We start from the raw sequence: 24,592 nt of genomic DNA, 5'->3' as shown, positions 1-24,592 counted from the left end.
CGGTCTCCCAAGATGCTCCGTACCTGGGCAGCTTTTTCTGTCATGTGTCCTTGGGACCGGCTAGCCAGCCAGCCAGTGAAAGCGGAGAAGGTCCCCCCCGAGGAGCAGCGCCTTGCTGGGGTGCACAGACTCGTGCTTCTCCTCCCTCAAAACAGGAGGCGGCTCCCGAGGGACGGAACAGTCCCTTGGCTGTGCATTCTGAGCTTTTGGGCGTAACTTCCCTCCCACCAGCCCCGTGGCGCCAGGGAGCTCTCACGCTTTCTGCCACTTAGCACGCGAGCTAGGGCCCAGGACAGGCCGGCTGTAGTGCTTTCCACATGGGGACCGGCCTCGGGTTCTGACTGAAGGAGGATGGGGTGCTCAGGGGCTTCCCGCCTGGTTTTCGGGGCCTGAGGCTAGACCCACAGTTGCTTCCCGCTCAGGCTGAATGAGGACTGGAAAGCAAGCAGAGGAGTCCCCTCCAGAATAAATCCGCCAGGGTCTCCCTCCACAGTCAGAAAAGCTCATTAGTACTTAGAAGCTCTGGATTCAGACGGCAGACCACCTGGGCAGCCAGGAGAGTCAAGGAATTCTTCTAGGTGATATTCTACCCAGCTGGAGCTCAAGCAATGGAAGGTAGACAGAAAGCGAGTGCTCTGTTGATTCTAGTCGAGGCTTTCAGGTGCCCCCTTCCCCTGTGCTGCCCGAAATCACACCTCCACTCCCTTGTAGCGGGAACGCAGGAGTAGGCCTCCCTGGAAGGAAGACGGAGGGTTCGCTCGCTGCTGCCAGACTAGGATGATGCACTTGGAAGGAGTGGCTGTGCTCAGGTCTGGAATTTGCAGGGCTTACAGCTGTGTTGGAGGGAAGCAGCCTTGAGAATGCGTGCCCTTGTTTCAAAAGCAGAGCTGGGATGTTCTAAGTCTTAATCCCTTTCCCCGCTCTGGTGAAAGCTCTGGGCTGCCAAGGTCCTGCAAACTCACTGAACTCCCAGTTTTTACCCAGCTTCCGGGTTGGCCAGAACCAAATAACGAGGACAAGGAACTCCGTCCTAATTCTCTGTTCCTTGATGGACTGAAAAAAGGGAAGGGAAAACACAGGGGAGGGAAGTGGGTACAAGTGCCTACCTTTGGTCCTTTCCCACTTCACACCATGAAGTTTTAAGATCGTAGCTGAAGACCTGAGGCCAAGCACGGTAACCATGGCATCGTCCGGGCTCTTCCGCCACCTCACTCCCAAGCTCAGGAACAGAACTTGGACGCGGTCCTCCAGACAATCATCCAGTGGTCCACCTGCCAGCTGCGGTGTCCAGCTCCCAAGTCACAAATGCCCCGGATGGAAGAGGCAGCAGGCCACGGGGCAAGTCTGGCAAGTCTGTGGCACTCCGTGGAAGGGCAGTGTGTGTCAGAGCCGCGCTCCAGCCTCGACCGGTGACTCTGCCAGCAGTGACGTTGGAGAACATGCTGTGACTGGGCAGCTGTAGAGGCCCATTTCTTAGAAATGCCAGTTGCCCAAGTCTGTAACTACTATGGGAGTGGGAATTCCAGGAAGCAGCCACCACACTGACGAGCTCCTTGTAGGGCCGAGAGGAGGGGGTGGCAGAGGAGCTCTGCCAGCGCCAGGCAGGAGTGGGAATGAGAGCAGCGAGGATTTGCGGACCACGTACTGGGCCCTGCGCTTTCTGCTAAGTGCACGCTGCAAATAACCTAATTTCATCCTCACACCCGTATTAGGTAAGAATGTCCTCATACCTTCTACGGGAGGAAACAGACTCCTGGAAATCATTGACTCATCCATGGTTCTCCCTTTTAAGGGAGTAGCCAGGATATGAAGCCGGGCAGTCTGACTCGGACCCATACTCCTAACCACCCTATCCCACAGTACTCCCAGATGAAGCCACTTAAAATACTTAGCCTTTGGGGGGCGTTAAATCTGATGTCATTTTAATGGTATTCGGAAGGATGTAGGGACTTACTAGGGAAGTCAAAGATAAAGATGTGCCTCCTTACCCTTCTTGCGCTGGTCTGTTCCCCCTGCCTCGCTCTGTTTCTGGGATGAGCACCTTACCGCCCCAATAGCAGAGTGACTGAAAGCCCAGTATCTTCCGTTTCAAGTCCAACTTTAACCCTTCCCAGCTGGTGACCTTGGACAAGATACTTCAAGTCTATCTCCTCACCAACCTCTTCTGAGCATTAAATGAGGGAACCCATGAGGGCCCTGAGTCTGGAGCATTTCGGGGCTCAGCCCCTCAGGCTGCCACTTCCCTGTCCCCTGCCCTCCCTGCCACCCCACCCCCCCGCCGATTCTAGGAGTGGTGGACTCGCTAAGTCCTGTTCGTCCAGTCAATGCTGGCTCTTTCTGACCTGCCCACGAACAGCACTGGGAACATGGAGGCTTGTTGACAGCCACTTTTATTGGAACTATACAGCTTCAGGAACAAACCACAAAAATAATCCTGCTGGATTGGTTTCTATGATTTTGTAGTGAACAGCCCCCTAACTTCCAGACTGATCGATGACCTTCTGTATCCACTTCTTCAGGCGGAACACGTGTGTGTAGAAGCCGTATTTTCCATCCCTGTCACAGCCTTCACCCCATGAGACGATGCCCATTTGATACCAGCGGTTGTTAAAGGGGCTCTGAGGAAGAAATATGGGGTTTCCAAGAGGGTAAGTCCACAGCATGGCAACAGTACCCTGTCAGGCAACCATTCCTGAAAACAGTCCCTCCTTACTCCTCCCGGCCCCCCTAGCCTTCAGCAATGCTTACCTTCATGACAAAGGGTCCCCCACTGTCGCCTTCACAAGCGTCCCCTCGTTTCCCTTCATTGGGCTTGAAACCTTGAGAGAGAACAGCAGGGTTTAGGTGCAGAGCTCACTCTCCCACACCCCCCCTTGAAGACAGCGAGTTGGCGAGTGTACACTTGACCCCTTGTGGTCCTCCTCGACGCCTCGTTCTCTTACCCCACACACGCAGTCCTTCGGCTCGGCTCTCAGCTCCATCTCGGACCCACATCCCAACCGGCCACTTCTCACCGCTTCCGCCCCGGTCACACCACGTGTAACTCTCCCCTGAACAAGTTTCCTGAATTCTGCCCCTCCCCACACACACACAATCCATTCGCTACTCAACAGGCAAAAGGAGTTAAAAAGAAAATACTTTAGACCTCCAGGTGGCTTGAGGATAAGGGCAGTTGCCTTTATCCAAAACTGCCCTCATACCCTCCATAAAAAATATGGAACAACGTGAAGACCGACAGAAGCCACACACACACACACACACACACACACACACTCATCATCACCGGAATACAGAGAACACCCAAACCTCAAATCAATTTAATATATTTAATTATTTAATTAACTAATTATGTTTATAGTTAACACTCATGTGGAGATGAGGCTGTAAATATCTGCTGGATAAAAGCAGTGGGTGCGGCTGAATCGGAATCTTGTAAATGACCCTGAACACGTGTGAATGGCAACTAAATCGATCCACACCAAGGTACTAGAGGAAAACAAACAAACCAAAAATATACGAAAAAAACTCCTCAGCAAACAAAAATTGTCCCCCAAAACACCACCATGAGATAGAAGAAAACTATAACTGAATTAAATTTCCTCAAGCCAGTTTGTACGCTGTAACAAACACCTTGCATCAGAAATCCAAAAATTAGAAATAAATGAACAAAACAATAGCAAGAAATGCAAAGCAGAAAGAGGCTGAAATGGAAGTCAGCCCAAGGAAGAAATCTGAATCTCGCAAAAAGAAAAATAAAACTATGGAATAAAACTAATATTTATGATATAAGCCAAGAAAACTTCACGGAAATAAAATAAGATTTGGGGGTGTATTATGCTGAAAGGGGCCACACTGGGCTGCTGACCAGACTGCCCGAAGCTCTCCACTCTGAGACAGAGCCCAGAAAAACTTCAGGATGAAGGAAAAAGCCCTCAAGGCGTCCAAGCAAGAGACCAAACACCTTACAAGTTCCAAAGAATGACTCCAGCATCTGATTTTTCAAAAACAACATACAAAGTAAGCAACAACAAAGGCATACTTAAAAAAAAAAAAAAAATCAAAGGAAATGTAAGCCACGGATTTTATATGCAGCCAAGCAGAGCTTAAGGTGTCAAGACAACAGAAGAACAATTATAAACACATGGAAACAGGAAAGTCTACACCCGTAACCATTATTGGAGCATCTACTAAACGACAGGCTTCATCCAAACAAGTGATGGAAGCTTTGGTAAAAGGGCTGATTAACTGTTCCGACAAGTAGAAGAAAATGCATCTAAAAACATCAAAATCCACGGGCCTGGGTGGCTCAGTTGGTTAAGCCTCTGCCTTCGGCTCAGGTCATGATCTCAGGGTCCTGGGATCGAGCCCCACATCAGGCTCTCTGCTCAGCAGGGAGCCTGCTTCCCCCCCCACCCTCTCTGCCTGCCTCTCTGCCTACTTGTGATCTCTCTCTCTCTGTCAAATAAATAAATAAAATAAAAAATAAAAATATCAAAGATCTTGAAAGAGGAAAGTAAACTCCCTGACTGCTGTATACCCAATAGATGGGAATGAACAATTTAAAGGTCATAAAAGAAGGAACTGGGCACCTGGGTGGCTCAGTTGGTTAAGCAACTGCCTTCAGCTCAGATCATGATTCTGGAGTCTCTGGATTGAGTCCCAATAAGGATCCCAGCTTTAAGGAGAGTCTGCTTCTCCCTCTGACCTTCTCCCCTCTCATGCTCTCACTCTGTCTCCCACAAATAAATAAATAAAATCTTTACTAAAAAAAGAGAAAGAAAGAAAGAAGGAACTATGGGCATTTCAAAAAGGTAGGAGCCCAAAAGATAATCACTGGAACAAAAATGCAAACCTTCCTAAATATGTATATTTTAAAACACACACAAAATAAAGATTGCACAGGGAAAAAGCAGAGCAGATGAAACATAATTACAAAATAATATGAATTAATACTTATCCAATCACAATAAATAGGAATGGGCTTAACTCACCTTTTAAAAAAGAAAAAGATTTTTAGTTTGACTCGCGAAAAGCAAGACCCAACTATGCTGGATATAAAAGGCAAAACAAAGTGATTCATAGAGGTTAAAAGTAATGGGATGGACAAGGTATATCAGGTTAATGGAAACCACACAGTAGAGACGGTGATCCTGAAATTGAAAATAATGTGAAGAAGTACACTTTTAACGCTAAAAGCCACAATTTGCAATGAATGAGTAACAGTTATGAATATCTGCACTGACCAGCACAGCAGCCACATTTATAAAGCAATTCAAGGAGACAGAAATACACTGGCAGAATTTAACACGAACACGGTATAAGACAGATCAAGTGAACTGAAAATAAATAAGGATATAAATGACCTAAGCCGGGACGCCTGGCTGGCTCAGTCAGTGAAGCACGTGCCTCTTGATCTTGGGGTTGTGAGGTCAAGCCCCATGAACCCCCATGTTGGATGTAGAAATTACTGAAAAATAAAACCTTTAAAAATAAATAAAAATAAATGACCTAGATAACAAGTGATAAGGTACTTTTTTTTTTATACTTTCTGGATATGAATCAACCTTTACACATGGATAACTGAGAACATACCTACACATCTCCAGTATACACATAACAGTCACAAAAATTGGTCAAATAGCTCTCTTGCAAAAAAAAAGAAATCAGTTTCATAAAGTAGAAATACTACAAACAGGGGCACCTGGGTGGCTCAGTGGGTTAAGCCACTGCCTTCGGCTCAGGTCATGATCTCAGGGTTCTGGGATCGAGCCCCGCATTGGGCTCTCTGCTCAGCAGGGAGTCTGCTTCCTCCTCTCTCTCTGCCTGCCTCTCTGCCTACTTGTGATCTTGGTCTGTCAAATAAATAAATAAAATCTTAAAAAAAAAAAAAAAGAAAGAAATATTACAAACAATACTCTTGGAGCACAGTGTGGCAAAACTCAAAATTACTACCAAAATTGAAACATAAAAGGGCCCTCCAAGCTGGAAACGTAAAAACCTCCTACTAAACAGCTCTTGGGTGAAAGAGGAATACAAACTGAAATTACAGAATTTCCAAAAAACAATAATGAAAACACTACATAGTGTTTTCTGTGAACAGAGGAAAATGCATAGCCCTACTCAGTAAAAATTAAAGAACAAAAATAAATTAACCGAATTATCAGCTCAAAAAGCTAGAAAGAGAACAACAAACTAAAACAAAGCATAAAGAAGAAAACACCTTTCAAGATAAAAGGAGAAATTAAGGAGGTACAGAATTGAAAAGCATCAGGCCTAACTGAAAAGTCAAATTCCTAGATATCTTGTTTGCTTTTGGAACCACTCACTAATTTACTCAAGAAACACAAATATTTAAAATAAAGGGGTAAGGAGAAAAAAATCACAATATATGGCAGTACCCTAGAAAGATACAATATAGACTTGAGCAAATGAGCAGACATTTCTTGTCCTTGAAAAGAATGGCTCAACATCAAAAAGATGTCAGTCCTCCCAAAATACTTCATAAATTTAACACTCCCAACAAAAATATCCATCAGCTTTTATTTATGGAGCTAGATGAGTGGACACCCAAGTTCATATGGAAAAATAAACACGCAAGAATTATCAGGAAAACACTGGAAAGAAAAACTGCAAGAAACAACAAACCCTACCAGGTACTAAAACATACTCTAAAGCCTCTGTAAGCAAAACAAGACAGTGCTTTACTAGAATAGACAACAGACCAGGAGAACCACATGGAGTATCTTCTAATAGAAACGGACTTAAGTACAAATAGAAGCCTAGTATGTGAGAAATGTGACATCTCAAATTACTGGGGCAGTCAGTAGAGCACGGGATTCTTGATCTTGGGGTCATGAGTTCAAGCCCTATATTGGTTATAGAGATTACTTTAAAAAAAAACCAAAAACAAAACAGGGTTGTCTGGCGCCTCAATCAATGGAGCACGTGACTCTTGTCCTTGGAGTGGTAGGTTTGAGCCCCATGCTAGGTGTAGCGATTACTTAAAAATAAAATTTTAGGGGCTCCTGGGTGGCTCAGTGGGTTAAGCCTCTCCCTTCGGCTCAGGTCATGATCTCAGGGTCCTGGGATCGAGCCTTGAATCAGGCTTTCTGCTCAACAGGGAGCCGGCTTGTCCCTCTCTCTCTGCCTGCCTCTCTGCCTACTTGTGATCTTTCTCTGTCAAAGAAATAAATAAAATCTTTTAAAAAAATAAATAAAATAAAATCTTAAAGGGGTGCCTAGGTGGCTCAGTTAAGCATCTGACTCTTGATCTCAGCTCAGGTCGTGATCTCAGGGTTGTGGAATAGAGCCCCCCACAATAGAGCCCTGCACTAAGCACGGAGTCTGCTTGGGGCTCTCTCTTCTCCCCTCTCTCTCTCTCTCTGCCCCTCCCCCTGCTCCTGCTCTCTTTCTCTATAATAAAATAAGTAAATCTTTTTTAAAAATAACAAATAGGGGCACCTGGGTTGCTCAGTGGTTAGAGCCTCTGCCTTCAGCTCAGGTTATGATCCCAGGGTCCTGGGATCGAGTCCTGCATCAGGCTCTCTGCTTACCGGCAGGCCTGCTTCCTCCTCTCTCTCCCCCTGCCTCTCTGCCTACTTGTGATCTCTCTCTGTCAAATAAATAAAATCTTTAAAAAAATAAATAAAAGTAACAAATAAATAAAGTCAAATATTTTTTAAACATCAAATTACCTGGGGCAAAGATACAATTTTTTTAAAATGGTGTAGGGACAGCTGGTTAGCTATTTGGACAAAGCTAACTGCCATCCTCTGCCTGCCCACCTCCCTCCCCTCATCTACTGCTGCCCTGCCTGTGCTTACTGCACTCCAGCCACACCGGCTCCTCGCTGTTCCTCAGACACCCTAAGCAGGCTCCTGCCCCAAGGCCTTTGCATCTGCTCTCCCTCACCCTGGAAGGCACTTGCCCTAGACTGCTCACTTCTTCACGTCTCTTCTCAGAGAGACCATCTCTAGGCTTGTCCAACCACTCTATTTGGACTGCCCTGTCCCCAGCTCTCTCTCCCTTACTCTGCTTCAATTTTCTTCCTGCTAGATTCTACATCTGCTTATGGACACTCCCTCCTAGGTAGGAAGCTCTGTGAGGACACAGGCATTATGTTTGGGTCCTTGTAAATACTGATCACAACAGGCATGCAAAAAGTATTTGCTGAATGACTGAAGGAACAAGGCTTTGCCCCCACCCACGGCCTCATGCTGGTATCTGGACTCCCACAGATGGACGATGTAGCCAGTGACTAGCACCATACCTAGCACCTTACTAGATCTACTACCTCATTTAGCCCTCCTACAACCTTATGGGACAGAGACTTGCATTCCCATCTCACAGATGAAGAAACTGAGCCTCCAAAAGTTTATGCAACTTTGCCCAAAGCCATTTGACTTATCAGTGCCCAGATCCAGGACCTGACTAGGTCTGTGACCTTCCCACGTCTCCAGCGCCCCTGCGCCCCCAGTGGAGGCCCAGACGCGCCCGGGGCACTTGCCGGCACAGAACATGTTGTCGGTGATGCGGATCCGAGTGGAGGCCCTGCACACGGGCCGCTCCACGATGGGCAGGTTCACCACCTGCAGGACGCTGGGCTGCACCTCGGTGACGCTGGACGTCCACATCTCCTTCAGGTTGCCCCAGCCGGTCACCCGACCTTTGTATCCGGCACGGAGCAGTCTTTGGGGAGAAGGGAGAAGGACCCCATGAGAACCAACCCTTCCGGAAGTGCCCCCACCCGCAAACCGGCCCCAACACTGCCCCTTGGAGACCAGAATCTCAAACAGTGGTGCACAAAAGAACTTTTGGGTTTCCTCCAAGCCCCTGAGGCCTGGAAAGGGGAGGGTCCGCTGGGCCCAGAACACAGCCCCGGGCGCCCCCATCCCCCACGCCCTCCAGCACCCACCTGATTGCAGTTTCCTTGTCAGGCAGGCACACAGGGTGGATGTAGTCGCTGAAGATGATGGGTTTCTTGAGCTTTAGCAGGGCTATGTCTCGGTCCAGATTCTCCCTCCAGTTGTACCTGGGGTGGATGTAGATCTTTTCCAGCATGGAGATTTTCTCGATGCTTCGCTCATACCTGTGCAAAGAAGGAAATGGGGAAGCGGTAAACCTCCTGGTGAGGGGCAGCCAGTTCCTGCCTGCGCTCAGGGCCCAGGAATCGGGGTGACCCTTGGGCCACCTATGAGGGGAAAGGGCTGCCTCCTGCCCTGGCCGTGTCTCCCGGCCTGAAGCTGTTCCGGGCTTCGGAGTCAGAGAGTCCCAGCAGGTGCGGGAAGAACACAGGCCGGCACCCTGATGCAAACAGCCTCCATTCCGAGCTCACACCTGGGCCACATGCTGGTGCCCGCAGAGGAGCTGGAGCAGGCTCACAGGACTTCACTCTCTGCAAAGCCCCACTCTGTCTTCAAGCCTCAGTCCAGACATGGCCAAATGGCCTTTCCAGCAGAGTCTGCTGGGTTTTCTACTGTGGGCCGTGTACAGGCATATCCCACAGGCCCCAGAGCCACCAGAACCCTTCATGGTCACTCTGGAGGACTCTGACCCATGACAGACACCCACGGGCCCCCTCATTCTGTACCTAGTGCGGGAGTGCTTGCCGATGCGCACCAGAAGGTCATTCTCGGTGAAGTTCTTGTCCCAAGGTGGGTACAGGAGACAGTGGGCAGCAGTGAGGACCCAGCGGTCACTGATGAGACTAGCCCCACACAGCAGCTCCTGGGGATTCTTCCGGAAAAGCATCACCTGCCTGGGAGGGGGAGTGAGAAACATGAGGAGCTGGGGGTCTGCGCTAAAGTAGAACGTCCCAGGTTGGGGGCGCCTGGTAGCTCAGTCGTTAAGCATCTGCCTGCAACTCAGGGCATGATCCCAGGGTCCTGGGATTGAGTCCCTCATCGGGCTCCCTGCTAACCAGGAAGCCTGCTTCTCCCTCTCCCACTCTCCCTGCTTATGTTCCCTCTCTTACTGTGCTTCTCTCTGTCAAATAAAATCTTTTTAAAGAAAAAGTCCCAGCTTGGGGCACGTGGGTGACTCAGTGGGTTAAGCCTCTGCCTTTGGCTCAGGTCATGATCTGTTTCCTGGGATCAAGCTCCACATCAGGCTCTCTGCTCAGCAGGGAGCCTGCTTTCCCCCCCACTCTCTCTCTGCCTGCCTCTCAGCCTTCTTGTGATCTCTGTCTGTCAAATAAATAAAATCTTTTTAAAAAGAAAGAAAGAATGTCCCAGGTTTAAGCACTGGACAGAGGTGCCCATTGGGCCCAGACCCCAGGTTGACCTGGCTGCCCTGGCCGACCGGGGCCTCCACATGACACGGAGGGACTGCCTTCTGCTTTCTGCACCCCTCCCCAGCTTCCACAAGTCCAGAATTTGCACAGCCTGGCACAGCTCCGGGGTCAGAACCTTTAAGCTCCCAGCGCCTCAGCTTCGCCTTCTGCATGTGAGAAGCAACAGCCCTAATCTCAGAGGGGTGTGGGCTGTCATCATCTGGGAAGCCCAGGCCTGTGAGGGAACGGCAGCCCCAGCGGGGACCCTGGGGGCTGCCCCTAGGACGCACCAGGGTGCAAGGCCAATCTCCGCGTCCCAACCCTTCACGATGCGCCCGTCGATGTAGGATTCCAGAAGCTCGTGTTCCGTTTTGTCCTTCACCAACTTCTTCTCGAACAGAGGCCGCAGCCCACAGTCTGCACAGCAAGCCAGGTGTGAGGGGCAGCCCGTCCCCTTCCTCGCCACCCCCCCCCCGCCTCCGCCGCCATCGTCACCTCACCTGCCTCCCCAGCGCCAAAGGTCTTCTCGTTGAAGAAGGGTTGGAACTCCCCCTCACCGGTGCGCCCCTCGATAGCCGCGTCCGGGTCCACCGACAGCGCGTCCTCATCCACCTCCTCCACCGGCTCCTCTGCGGGGACCAGGCACGGCTGGGGCCTGGCCGAGCCAACCCGCGCGCAGCCCCCCTCCCCACCTCCGGGAGACCTCGAAGGCCCTTAGCTGAGAGATCAGCGCGAGGCGTCCTCTGGAACTCGACGTCGGGCCGCAGCGGGTTCAGCTGCGCTGCGGGCCAGGCCCGCCCCTCCGCCCAGAGACAGGGCTGCAGCGGACCGCGCCCCCCAGCGGCGGGGCCTCCCTGCCCCCGGGGGCGGTGCTTACCGCTCGGCCCCGCCCCAGGCCCCGCCCCCGCCACCCGGCCTCACCGCAGTAGTCCAGGTCGCAGTACTCGAAGCCACCGGGCTCCTCCGACACGTAACACCACGCGCCCTCCTCGTCCCCGTCCGGGTTGCGGCAGAAGTTCTCCACCAGCGGCACGGCAGGGTTGAAGTCCTGGTCCTTGCTCAGGGCCTTGGCCTGACTGCTGGCCCAGGCCAGGCAGGGGGACCCATGCGCGGTCACCGCCTGGCGACCCTGGTAGTACCGGCCACGCTCAGGGATGCAGGCGTCCGATGGGGGTGACAGATTCACGGTGGAGCCTCTGGAGCGCGGGGTCGCGGGCACAGTGACGCCCCCCTGGCCTGGTGGGTGGGGATGCAGGGGAGCAGAGTAGGTGGGGTGGGACCCGGCGCGGCAAGGGGGTCAGGGTTTGACTCCCTGCCTTGACACCTTCTTCCTGTGTGACCTCTCTGACCTCACTTGCCTATAAAAGAGGTGACCCGTATGTTCTCACAGGGTTGTTGAGAGAGTTAAAACACATGCTATATCTGGTGCATCGTGAGTCAGAAAGAGCAACTGGGCTTCACCTCCTGGGCTATCAGTAATCTGCTGGTAGTGACTGCCCGGAGTCTTTACAGAAGGAGTCCATTTCTGTAGCGGCAGAGCAGGAAAAGGAGTGAGGACTGTGGCTGCCTACATACCCAGCGGGTTTCTGCGGGTCTGCGGGGCATTGGCGGTGGGCAGGCTTGGTATATGGCTTTTGTTACCATGACTGGTGACTTGCTGTAAGACCTGTCCTAGGACACAACAGCGATGCACGGAGGACAAAGAACACCAGCCCCTATTTGGTGAGTTGAGTGCGGGCACTAACTCTTTATCCCGCCTCAATCCTCATCCTCTGCCCTGTGGTTTTGCAGGCAAAGGTGTGACTTTGGCCTGGAGCACGAGGCTCACCGTGGCCAATGAATGTGGGCAGAACGATGCACCAGTTCCGAGCCTAGGCCTTGAGACACACTGTGTGTTTCTGTATGGTTTTTTGGCCTCTGCCATCCCCCTGGGAGACGGTGCCTTTCAGCCTCAGCCCCAGGATGAGTAATGGGGAGCAGACCGGGACCCAGCCCACATGGGGAGCCATCTCAGCGGGACCCCTTTTGGTGGAAGCAGAACCAGCAGCCAAGCTCAGCCCACATTAGCGGCCACCGCAGACACAGGAAAGCACAGCAGCTCAGCTGCCCGAGCCGGCCCTCAGACACAAGAAAGAAATGCTTATGGGTGTATGGCCCTGAGCTTTTGGGGTGGTTTGTGATTTTTGTGGGTTTCGCAGCATTGTTGTGGCCAGAGCTCACGGGCTCATCATGCGAAAGAACAAGGACAGCATCACGCGGGGCCGGGCACTATGAGCTTTGTTCTGCGGTGCTCAGAAAAGAGCACGTGCCCTGAAATGGTTAGGGGAGGGCTTCCTGGAGGGAAGAGGGCCTCCAGCAGGAAGGAAAGCATATTTGGAATGAGCCACAGCTTGGGTCACAAGGAAGCAAAGAGGCGCCTGGGTGGCTCAGTCAGTTAAGCATCTGCTTTTGGCTCAGGTCATGATCCCAGGGTCCTGGGATCGAGCCCCTCATCGGGCTCCGTGCTCAGCAGAAAGCCTGCTTCTCCCTCTCCCACTCCCCCTGCTTGTGCTCTCTCTCTCACTGTGTCTCTCTCTGTAAATAAATAAATAAAATCTTAAAAAAAAAAAAAAAAAAAAAAAGAGCCCTGTCTTAGCAGAGCCCTGTCTGTCCGCCTCCACCAGGCTGCCTCTGCTCCATGACCCTCAACCCGCGTAGCCTCAGCTACCACCTCTGCACCCGGCCGTCCACCAGTCTACCTCACAGCGCTCACTAAAGCTCACTGATGCCTACCGTCCACGTGACAACCGGGGGCCAGGCACTAAGGACATAGCAATGAATAAACAGAGTCAAGGTAGCTCCCTGCCCTCATGAAGCTTAGAGTCGGGGCTCCTCGTGGCCAGTGGGATGACAAAGCAAACAAGGTCCTTCTAATCCGACCCTGGTCTGCCTGTCTTGTCACCAGAGCTCCTCAGGTCAGGGCCTTTGCAACACAGCTTGCAAAGAAACAAAGAAGCAAAGACTGGGGAGGCAGCAGGGCGCAGCTCTCGCAGGTCTCCTGCCATCACTGCCCCATGGGCCCAAATATGCTGAAATGACTAACTCATGCTTGAAGGTAGCCGGGATCTGGCTTCCAGTCCCAGGTTGCCAGGCCCTCTGGAGACCCCTGACCTTGGCCACAGACCGCCCGGCCCTCCCCAGCTCACCGCAGACAGGGACGCTGCACTCCTCCATCCGAACAGTGGGATCTGTGGTGTAGCACCAGGGCCCACTGGTGCTGCCGTCCGGGTTACGGCAGAAGTTCTCCTGCAGGTCGGCCCCCGGGTGGGTGGTAGAGTTGATGCTGGAATAGGAAATTGCTCAGCAGCAGCTGAGAGTCTCCAGCTGGGGTCTCCCAGCCACACACTCTCTGCCCCCTGCTGGCCATCGGGCCGGCCTGTCACTCACTCAGGCTTATGTGGGTAGCGACTCCTCCAGAGCTGACACTCGATGCCTGAGCGGGTGACGCTCACGTTCCCCCGGTAGTTCATACCCAGACCTTCCGCACAGCTGCCTGCAGAGATCCCAGCCTCGGTCTCTCGCCCTGCGGCTCTGTCCCCTCTCTCACTTAGCAGAGCCCTGTCTGTCCGCCTCCACCAGGCTGCCTCTGCTCCGTGACCCTCAACCCGCGTAGCCTCAGCTACCACCTCTGCACCCGGCCGTCCACCAGTCTACCTCACAGCGCTCACTAAAGCTCACTGATGCCTACCGTCCACGTGACAACCGGGGGCCAGGCACTAAGGACATAGCAATGAATAAACAGAGTCAAGGTAGCTCCCTGCCCTCATGAAGCTTAGAGTCGGGGCTCCTCGTGGCCAGTGGGATGACAAAGCAAACAAGGTCCTTCTAATCCGACCCTGGTCTGCCTGTCTTGTCACCAGAGCTCCTCAGGTCAGGGCCTTTGCAACACAGCTTTTCCAGCGATCACAGTGGCTACTTCGCATTTTTGTTTCCTTATGAGATGGGGTAGCTCCTTCATTCTCTTAAAATGCCCAGCACCTGACACATAGTGCCTGGTACATAGCAAGGGCTGAGTAAAATGTCTGTTGGAGAGGTTATTTAACAAATTAAAGCACGGCCGGTGGCTAAAGAGTTATCAAGAGCTGGGGTCTTGAGTGTTATATTAAAGTTGTAGTCAGAAGACTGGGGAGGAGGGGGGAGACCCCTGGCAGGTTCAGCAAGGTGGTGGCGTTTGAGCTAGACCTTAAAGGACAGGGAAGTTTGCAGGAAATGGTGATAGCTGCTCCAGGGGAAGGTGACAATGAAAGCAAAGGCCAGGAGGTAGATGCGACCCGGCCTGTTCAGAGAAGTGCTTGAGGTCAGCGGAGCTGGAGGTCTGGGCCCATGGTTGGTGCAACGGAAGATAAGGCCAGAAGGGAAGGTTAAGACCAGAACCTGCCAAGTTTGCCAGGCCCAGAAGCTTGTGCTTTATTCTGGAGGCAATGGGGAGTCACACAAGGTTCTGGAGAATGAATGTGACCTCATCAGGGCTCTTCCCTGGAGGCGGGGAGGACAGACTGGCAGGGGCTCGCATGAGAATGACTTCCTCATCCATTCATGCATTTGTTCCTCCATCAGGAATCCTCTTCCTCACTGCCAGGCACAGAGCCCGATGCAAAGATTTGTCCTTGACTTCAGAAACCGTAGGTCAAGGTCAGGCACTGGGCCGCACTTCCTGGCCCACCCCACACAGCTCTTCTCCCAGCCTGCCGGCTCCCACCCGGGCCCCCACCCCCCGCCTCGGCTCCTCACCATCCAGACATTCAATGAGCTTTTCTCGAGGTTTCCTCACCGACTCACAAGCTGAAAAAGACCCAGAAACACTTTTGAGATTGGGGTAGGGACAGGAGGGATTGAAGTCAAGGATGGGCGGAGACAGAGAGGTAGAGAGAGGATGGAAGGAACCGAGGGAGGGGCGAGGGGCGAAAGGGGCATGGGTGGAGAAATGGATCCCTAGATGGACCAGAAGATTCTCCAGAGTAGAACATTCTCTCACTGGGGTGCCCAGGAACCCCTTCCAGGAGCACTCACCTATGTACTTGCTCCAGAACATCTCCTGAAAAAGAAGAGCTGGTATGAGGCTGTGGCATGTCCTGTTTCGTTTCATTTTTTCAGTAGACTTTATCTCTTCTCCTCATACTTTCCTCTTTCCCTTACCCTGGTCATGCAGGAGGTCTGGGGAGGTTTGTGGTAGTTTCTTACTTTTGTTTCCAGAAGCCCAAGCCCACTGGGGAGAGGAGGATTTGAGGAGAGGGGAGCCCCCCTGCCAACCAAGACCAAAATGTTCCCACAGATGGGCTAGGCCGGAGAAGGGGGCGCGGGGGCGCCCAGGCAGAGCCCTGAGGAAGGGAAAGGCCGCACAGAGCTCCCTGCACCCTGAGGTCTCGCCGGAATCCCACACCCCACAGTAGCAGCAGGGCTGAAGCTGAGCGGCCATGCGGGCCGGGGCCTCCGGAAACCTCAGATATCAGAAGATAGAGGGGCCCCCGATGGCCTGGAGCCTCACTAGGCTGCCGGACCTTGACACAGCCCAGGGGTCAGGACCTTCAAGAACGGCTGAGAGGACACCTGGGTGGCTCAGTTGTTAAGCATCTGCCTTCAGCTCAGGTCATGATCCCGGGGTCCTGGGGTTGAGCCCTGCATCGGGCTCCCTGCTCAGCGGGGAACCTGCTTCTCTCTCTCCTGCTCCCCCTGCTTGGTTCCCTCTCTGGCTATCTCTCTCTCTGTCAAATAAATAAAATCTTAAAAAAAAAAAAAAAAGAAGAAGAAGAAGACTGGCTGAGGTCACTCATCTTGGCAGCCCAGTGAAATGAGGCCCAAGGGGACATTGTCACCAACAGCTGAAGAGCTAGGACTCCCCTGCCCTTCTGTGGTCCTAGAGAGGGCCCACCTGGAGGGAACTCACCCACCACCCCCACCTCGACCTGACCCAGCGCTGCAGAGCCCGCCCCTCACCGTGATGGTGACAGACTCCAGGGCCTCAAAAGCCTCCTCGTGGCTGCACTGCTCCTCCACACACTCTCGCTCCAGGTTCCCCTTGCGCAACTCCTCCAGGAAGCCACTGTTGGCGCGTGGGACCCGCCGGAGCAGCGACAATGCTTGCTGAGGGGCCAGGAACACTGCAGTAGGAGGGCGTGGGACAGTGGCCTCCAGAAGCCAGGCAGTCGTGGCCACCGTGGGGGCACGAAGCCCGCCTAGCCTGCCCTCCTGGCTTCCTAACGGAGCTGCCTGGGATGGTGGCGGGGCCCAAACGCTGCCCACAGTAGCCCCCTAGCTCCCCTCCATTCCCTAGAGAGCCCGCTCCGCTCCCCATATGGCAGGAGAGAAGAAGTCCCGGTCCATCCAGACCTGAGCACCCGACTGCTTCCCGAGGTCGTGTATTGTAGGCTGAAACCCACCTGGGCCTTGGCCCTGTTGTTCTTGGTCAAGCCAGCAGACCCCGGCCCATGCGCCCACATCCCAGCCTGCCAGCCGGTCCCAGCCTCCAAGCCCCCTTACCATGCTGGCTGCGCACCAGGCTCAACAGGACAGCGAGGGCCAGGCAGCCCGCTGCCCACAGGCCTCGGATGTGCGCCATAGTGCGTCCGCTCCGGGGACTCTGAGGACTTGTGCTGACCACTCTGGGTTAATGTTGAACTAACATGAAGAAATCAGCCAAGAGGGAGAGGTCAGCAGGTCAGGGCCATGAGACTAGTGTATAGACAGTTGCCCCCGCCATCCAGGAAGTCAGGTCTTCTTAGAACCAGGGAGAGATGGCCTGGGGGGGAATCATAAAGAAAAGGCCATTGTAAGTGACCCCCATCATCCAGCCCCTCCCTCCTGAGATGTGGGCCAACTTAGACTAGTGGGGTCGCAGGATCTTCCTGGGGCTCCTTCCAGTCCTAATGGTGTCAGTTACTTTGATCTCTGGGAGCCTCAGCTTCATCTGTACAACGGGAACAGTACTTTGTCGTGAGGACTGAAGGAGACTGTGAATGTCATGCCTGTGAAATGCAGTAGGTGCTTATCAGTGGATCTGTGGATGTAAACCAAGGGGGAGGTTGATGTAATCACAGCACACAGACAGGAGGCTGAGAACCGCGTGAGAGCCTCCTCTCAACCACCTTCCCACCCCGGAGCTGGGGGGGTATGTCCATGGGTAGTGGTCGCTCAGGAGGACTAGCAAGATCCAGGGCCTGTGAGCCTCTGGTCTATTTTCTCTCACCTCCTAGGACCTGCTTCTGGCCCCAGAACGGGGACCATCCCAAATCCTCGGGTCTTCTAGGCAAGGCCCCTCCCTCTCCTCCTGCCTATCCGTCCTGGGCGGGGCCTGGAGTGGCCACAGACCCAGCAGGCCCCGCCCTGCCCCGCGCCCAGCCCTGCTCCCACCCCTCCCCTATTTTTTGTTTGCATTCCACAAGGTAAATATTAGTCCTGGGTCTAATTAGGACAGAAGGACAAAGAGCAGGAACATAGGGGACACCCGTTCCCGTCCTGCTATCCGGACGGCCATTGTGGAGAGTCTGGGAAGATCACAGGGCAGGGCCCCATGCGAGCAGAGCGGGGAGAGGGTTCGCACAGATCTGGGGCTCAGGACTCCCACAAATCTGCTTAATTCCTGGGTGGCCAGTTCCTATATATCTCTATAGTTATATTCTTATTTTTCTATGTTTTTTAAACCAAGGTTTAAGTTATATTCCATAATGTTAAAACAAATCCTGTGTTTAACACGCATTTTTTTATGCATATGCCCAAGTACCCACAGCCAGATCAACATTTTGAGCCCCAAACAGACTCCTGCGTGTTGTCCCTAAGATCCCCATGACTCTAACCACCATCGCCCTAGACCAGTTTTGCCTATTTTTGAACTTCATAGAAGTGGAAACCTACACCATATACTTGTTTGTGTCTGGCTTCTAGATTGTGTGTATCATGTGGGGGTCAGCGGCCCATTCCTTTAAAAGCTGCGCAGGACTTCACTGCCTGAGTTTTATCCACTGGTTACCTGGCGATGGGCATCTGGATGAGCTTCCTGTTTGGGCTCTCGTGCGTCGTGCTGCTCCACACGCTCGTGTACAAGAGCAGAGTCACTAGGTCACAGGGAGGGCGTCAGTCTTGCACTGGTCACTGGCCAGCGGTCATGCTGAGAGCTGGCACTAGCTTACAGCCCCACCAGCAATGCTAGAGAGTCCTAGTCGTTGAGATCCTCACCAGCCTCTGTCTGCGCCATCCATTTCCCATTATCCATCCTGATACACGTGCAGGGGGTTTCACGGGGGTTTTAACTGGGATTCCCTGTTCGCTAAGGACATTGAGCCTACTTTTTTTTTTTTTTTTTTTTTTGATGAATAGTGCAAAGATCTCACCTAATTTCCTTAAAAATTATATATCGGGGGAAGGGTTCCTGAGAAGTGGAGAAGAGAGCTGTGGCTTCATCCTTCCTGTTTCAAGACAGGTGATCCGCTTTCTTTCTGAGGGCCGGCTGGCGCCAGTGCAGAGACAACCAGGAGAGGCAGGACAGGCAAGAGCAGAGGGTGTTGGTCAGGAGAAGGACAAAACACACAGGACATGGACCTCTTGTTCTCTCGCTGTCAGAACTCCCCTTCCCTACAGACAAGCATCACAGCATAACAGAGAGCTCTGGTTTAGGAGGCCAGGCCTGGGCTTCACCGTCTGTAAAATCAGAATTACAGCATTATTTACCTTGAGAGGCTGTTGTTGAAAAACTCACGCTGGCCTCTTGGCAGACTTGCTGAGCTCATGACCTGCTCATACGCAGACATGACCACTAATAGGCAAGTCTAAGGTCATGTCTTCCTCAAGCTGTTTGCAGACAATACTCCAAAGGTTTTGGCTCTCTAGGCCCTGGGAAGGCTACTGAAGCTTTCTGCTTAGATTTGTTTCCTGCTTTCCCAGACTTAATGACTGATTTATGTGTTGGGCCGATGAATTCACACATCATGGTACCAGTGGCAAATCCAATCAGCAGGGAAAACTTGGCTTGTGAGAACTTCATTCTGAAGACTATGGGCCTTGACATCTCAACCGCGGCAAAAGCTGGACCCCACCGGAATGGCTCCCGGTTTGTCATCTGTGTGGTTAAGACGCATGGGTTGGGACACCTGGGTGGCTCAGTTGGTTAAGCAAATGCCTTCGGCTCCGGTCATGATCCTGGTTGCCAAGGTCAAGACCCACATTGGGCTCCCTGCTCAGTGGGGAGTCTGCTTCTCCCTCTGACCTACCCCCTCTCATGTTCTCTCTCTCTCTCTCTCTCTCTCTCTCTCAAAAATAAATAAATAAAAAATAAAAGACTGATGGGTTAAATGGCAAGCATGGGCTCTTTGGTGAGGAGAGAGCCAGCATGGATATTGTGAAAGCCACGGTGCTTTGGGTCCAGGAATGACAAGACCAGCAAAGACTCTAGACCATTCCGATAAATTTGGTTTTGTGTTCTATCTCATCTACACCATTTCTTGTGTCCCTGCAGAAGCACCCCCAGCTCTCAGAGCTTGTAATCTTTGGGTTCTCACTTGCTGCAATTCATTGGATTCTGTATATCCCTGCCTCCCTCTGATCTGGCTGGATTCAGAGTTAAGTTTATCATTATGAAGTAAGTACTAAGCTACCCCTTCAAAGCCTATTATAATGTTTGTTAAGTATGACAATGCCTACCACAAAGAAAGCACCCAGTAAATACCACTATCGTATATGAAACAGGAGCACACAATGCTGCCTGCAAAGGGCTCTTCCTAAAGAGGCAAAATGGAATTAAATGAGCCTCTAGCTTTAAGTACTAGTTTATAGGAAATACAGGTGATCAAGGAATAAGTTAGCCACCACCACAAGGAATGATGGACATTTAGCAGAACAACTGGCCCCAGTCCCTCTGGCAAATTCATGACATAGAAATAAAAGGGGTGGGTTGCAGAGACTGTTCAGAATAATAGAAACCAAGGAGAGGGGCACCTGGGTGGCTCAGTCGGTTAAGTATCTGCCTTTGGCTCAGGTCATGATCCCGGGGTCCTGGGATTGAGTTCTGCATGGGGCTCCCTGCTCAGTGGGGAGCCTGTGCTGCTTCCCCTACTTGCGCTCTCTATCTCTCTCCCCCTTTCGCAAATAAATAAATAAAATCTTTTTAAAAAGAAAAAGAAAAGAAACCAAGGAGAGAACATGCAAATACACAAAAGGAATAGAATTATCATGATTGATATAGGCTTTTGAACCAAAAAAAGTGTAAAATGATTTTCTTTGGGCAAATAAGAAAATGTAAATCAGGTATTCAATGATATGAAATAATTAGTTAATTTGTTAAGTGTTATAGGACTTGTGGTTATCTTTTCAATCCTTAGGAGTTAAAACAAAAAGATTAAACAAGCATGGCAAAAATGTTAACAATCACTAAATCTAGGTGGAGAGGTGACTGGGTACATTTGTTTCAAAATTTTCACAATGAAAAGTAAAAATTCCTTAATAAGTGGAGGCAGCAGCCTCCATATTTTCTTGGGTGACCACACCTGCCCCTTCTATTTTGCAGAGAGGATCACAGGAGAGCATCTCCCCTGTGAAAGTGGCTCTGGAAGGACCCAAGAGTTCTTCTAGACCAGGGTGGCTCCACCATGGGTGGTCCACCAATAGACCCAGCACAACCTCAGGCTTCAGACCCAGCACAACCTACTAGCCCCCAGCCTCCAACTACTGTTCTTCCTGGAACCCTCTGAACCCAGTGGGTGCCATGCAGCTGAACCCTCTTGCTTCTCACCCCAAACACAGGCCTGCACACATGGTGGATCATAGAGTGGATCATATTTCTGCTAAGCACAAGGCGATAATGAGAGGCTGCATTTCTCCCAACAAGCTGGTGTCAAACAAAATTATGAGTAAGGCCAATGCTATGTTGTAAGGCGAAGCTCTGTAATCACTGAAAACAGTAAAATCATGTTCTAAGACAGAATTTCAGAGCTGGAAATGTTAGGTATCATTAAATCTAGACATTTTATTTATTTTTAAATTTATTTTTATTTTTTAGACTTTATTTATTTATTTGAGAGACAGAGATCACAAGTAGGCAGAGAGGCAGGAAGAGAGAGAGGCGGAAGCAGGCTTCCCGCTTGAGCAGAAAGCCGGATGCGGGGCTCGATCCCAGGACGCCAGGATCATGACCTGAACTGAAGGCAGAGGCCTTAACCCACTGAGCCACCCAGGCGCCCTGATCTAGACGTTTTAAAGCCTAGGGCTCTGTGCATATACTACAGGATGGCCTTGTCCTTTTGTATATTTTTTAAACCCTCAAAAATTGCAAATTTAGGGGCACATGGGTTGCTCAGTTGGGTGTGTCTCTGCTTTCAGCTCAGGTTGTGATCTCAGGGTCCTGAGATTGAGCCCCCCCATCAGGCTCTCTGCTCAGCTGAAGACCGCTTCTTCCTCTCACTCTCCGTCTGTGCTCTCTCTCTCAAATCAATAAATAAACTCTTTTTAAAAATTATAAATTTGGGGGCGCTTGGGTGGCTCAGTGGGTTAGACCTCTGCCTTCGGCTCAGGTCATGATCTCAGGGTCCTGGAATCAAGCCCCGCATCGGGCTCTCTGCTCAGCAGGGAGCCTGCTTCCCCCTCTCTCTCTCTGCCTGCCTCTCTGCCTACTTGTGATCTCTCTGTCAAATAAATAAATAAAATAAAATAAAATTATAAATTTGCCTTAAGAATAATTTTTTTTTCCCTTTTGGCTAAAATTATGTCTTTTGAGGTGGTTAATTATCTTTTATTTCCCTTCAATCTGATCAGCATTTTTTTTTTAAAGATTATTTATTTATTTATTAGAGAGAGAGAGAGAGAGAGCACAGGCAGACAGAATGGCAGGCAGAGGCAGAGTGAGAAGCAGGCTTCCTGTTGAGCAAGGAGCCCGATGTGGGACTCGATCCCAGGACACTGGGATCATGACCTGAGCCGAAGGCAGCTGTCTAACCAACTGAGCCACCCAGGCGTCCCTCTGATCAGCATTTTAAAATGAATTTCTTTCTCTCTCAAAAATAAATAAAATCTTTAAAAAATATATATAAGGGGCACCTGGGTGGCTCAGTGGCTTAAAGCCTCTGCCTTCGGCTCAGGTCATGATCCCAGGGTCCTGGGATCGAGCCCCACATCGGGCTCTCTGCTCAACAGCCTCTCTGCCTGCTCGTGATCTCTGTCTGTCAAATAAATAAAATCTTTAAAAAAAATATATATATATATATATATAAATATATGTTTATAAAAAATAAAAAATTATATTATAAAAAATTATATATATATATATTTAAAATGAGTGGAATTTCTATTTAATCAAAAGCTTTTATTTTTGGGGATGCCTGGGTGGCTCAGTTGGTTAAGCAGCTGCCTTCGGCTCAGGTCATGATCCCAGCATCCTGGGATCGAGTCCCACATCAGGCTCTTTGCTCCACAGGGAGCCTGCTTCTCCTTCTGACTCTGCCTTCCACTCTGTCTGCCTGTGCTCGCTCTCGCTCGCTCTCTGACAAATAAATAAATAAAATCTTAAAAAAAAAAAAAAAAGCTTTTATTTTTTAAAAAGACTTTATTTATTTGGGGCACCTGGGTGGCTCAGTGGGTTAGGCCGCTGCCTTCGTCTCAGGTCACGATCTCGGGGTCCTGGGATCGAGCCCCACATCGGGCTCTTTGCTCAGCAGGGAGCCTGCTTCTTCCTCTCTCTCTGCCTGCTTGTCATCTCTGTGTCAAATAAATAAATAAAATCTTAAAAAAAAAAAAGATTTTATTTATTTGCCAGAGAGAGCGAGCACAAGCAGGGGGAGCAGCGAATATATATATACGTATTTCATAGGATGTATATATTTCATAGCAAAAGTTAGCAAAGGGGCTCAGTGCAGGAGCTGAGATTGGAAAGCAATCATCTGGTCCGACTTCCCCGTGTCATGGTAAGGAAAGGGAATCTCCCAGGTGGGGAGCTAATTGATCAAGGGTGTCGAGTGTCGGTGATAAAGCTGGGAGCTCCTGCCTCTCAGACCATTGCTCTTCCCCTCGCATGACCATCATGCCCTGATGTTTTGCTAGAGAACAGCTTCACCGTCCTATTAAGCGTGCCCAGTGGACAAGCACCCGAAGCATGAGGCTATTGTGAGTGATGCTGACCTGCCCCAAACAAGCAACACCTGTAGAAACACGTAAGCACCTTCACTTTGTCTTCCAATTTAGGACACCATTAATAACCAGCTACAATTTAGTAACTGCTCACCACGTGTCAGGTACATCGTGCTGATGAGGTAGGTACCACAATTATCCCCCTTTTACAGATGAGGCAACTGAGGCAGAGAGAAGCCAAGGAACTTGCCTGAGTGCGTGCAGGCGGTCTGAACTTGTCTAGAGATGGACATCTTCACAGTCCATGCAGCTTTGCCTTGTTTACAGGTCCCTAAACCTGATTCGAATATTATTCTATTGCAAGGTTTTCTTTTTTTTTTTTTTTTAAAGATTTTATTTATTTATTTTTTTTTATTTTTTTTTTTAAATATTTTATTTATTTATTTATTTGCCAGACAGAGATCACAAGTAGGCAGAGAGACAGGCAGAGAGAGAGGGGGAAACAGGCTGCCTGCTGAGCAGAGAGCCCAACATGGGGCTCGATCCCAGGACCCCGAGATCATGACCTGAGCGGAAGGCAGAGGCTTAAACCACTGAGCCACCCAGGTGCCCCAAGATTTTATTTATTTATCAGAGAGAGAGGGGGAGAGAGCGAGCACAGGCAGACAGAATGGCAGGCAGAGGCAGAGGGAGAAGCAGGCTCCCTGCCGAGCAAGGAGCCCGATGCGGGACTCGATCCCAGGACACTGGGATCATGACCTGAGCCGAAGGCAGCTGCTTAACCAACTGAGCCACCCAGGCGTCCCTCTATTGCAAGATTTTCTGATACTGTTGAAGTTGCAAATGGGAATAAAAGATCCTTAACTCTCCTACACTTTCTGACATTTGGTTCAGCAGCTGTAGACACCACAGCTAACCCTGCATCCAGGTTTCAGGTGTCCAGCCCCATTTACACATAACCTTTGCCCTGAGCAAGCAGCAGCAAATTCAGCACTGAATGCACCGAACTGTTAAAACTGACTTTATCTGGGAGAAAAAAAAAAAAGTGACTTTATCTGGGGGTGGAGAAAAAGAAGTAGGGAGTAAAGGGACTTTATCACCAGGATGAATGAGAATTATTTTGACATCAAGGGAGAGTCTTTCCTCTATGGGAAAATTACTCCAGTGATCAATCTTTTCAAGAAGTTACTGCATTTTAACTGGAGCAGCACTACACTGGGGGTCAGAAGACATGGGCCC

General features: G+C 50.8%; 1 protein-coding gene across 1 annotated transcript; it reads right to left on the bottom strand.

Annotated features, from left to right (window-relative positions):
• Window positions 1–2,372: 2,372 nt before the first annotated feature.
• On the bottom strand, window positions 2,373–16,921 carry F2 (coagulation factor II, thrombin). Its single transcript, XM_059141242.1, has 14 exons — window positions 16,787–16,921; window positions 16,244–16,407; window positions 15,320–15,344; window positions 15,041–15,091; window positions 13,697–13,802; window positions 13,456–13,592; window positions 11,192–11,506; window positions 10,771–10,899; window positions 10,561–10,687; window positions 9,590–9,757; window positions 8,915–9,088; window positions 8,507–8,688; window positions 2,749–2,819; window positions 2,373–2,618 (listed from the first exon to the last, which is right to left on the bottom strand). The coding sequence occupies exons 1-14, from the start codon at window positions 16,863–16,865 to the stop codon at window positions 2,475–2,477; spliced, it is 1,872 nt and encodes a 623-aa protein (XP_058997225.1). The 5' UTR covers window positions 16,866–16,921; the 3' UTR covers window positions 2,373–2,474.
• Window positions 16,922–24,592: the final 7,671 nt, after the last annotated feature.

Source organism: Mustela lutreola, chromosome 1, assembly GCF_030435805.1.
Source record: "Mustela lutreola isolate mMusLut2 chromosome 1, mMusLut2.pri, whole genome shotgun sequence".
Taxonomy (NCBI): domain Eukaryota; kingdom Metazoa; phylum Chordata; class Mammalia; order Carnivora; family Mustelidae; genus Mustela; species Mustela lutreola.
This window is presented reverse-complemented; position numbering and strand designations above follow the sequence as displayed.

Excerpts from the sequence above, each read along its gene's own strand:
- F2 (XM_059141242.1), bottom strand. The coding sequence starts at position 16,865 with ATGGCGCACATCCGAGGCCTGTGGGCAGCGGGCTGCCTGGCCCTCGCT. Across the intron at positions 15,345-16,243 it reads TGGAGTCTGTCACCATCACG|GAGATGTTCTGGAGCAAGTA; the intron begins GTGAGGGGCGGG and ends CTTCTTTTTCAG. Across the intron at positions 13,593-13,696 it reads CGCTACCCACATAAGCCTGA|CATCAACTCTACCACCCACC; the intron begins GTGAGTGACAGG and ends TTCCTATTCCAG.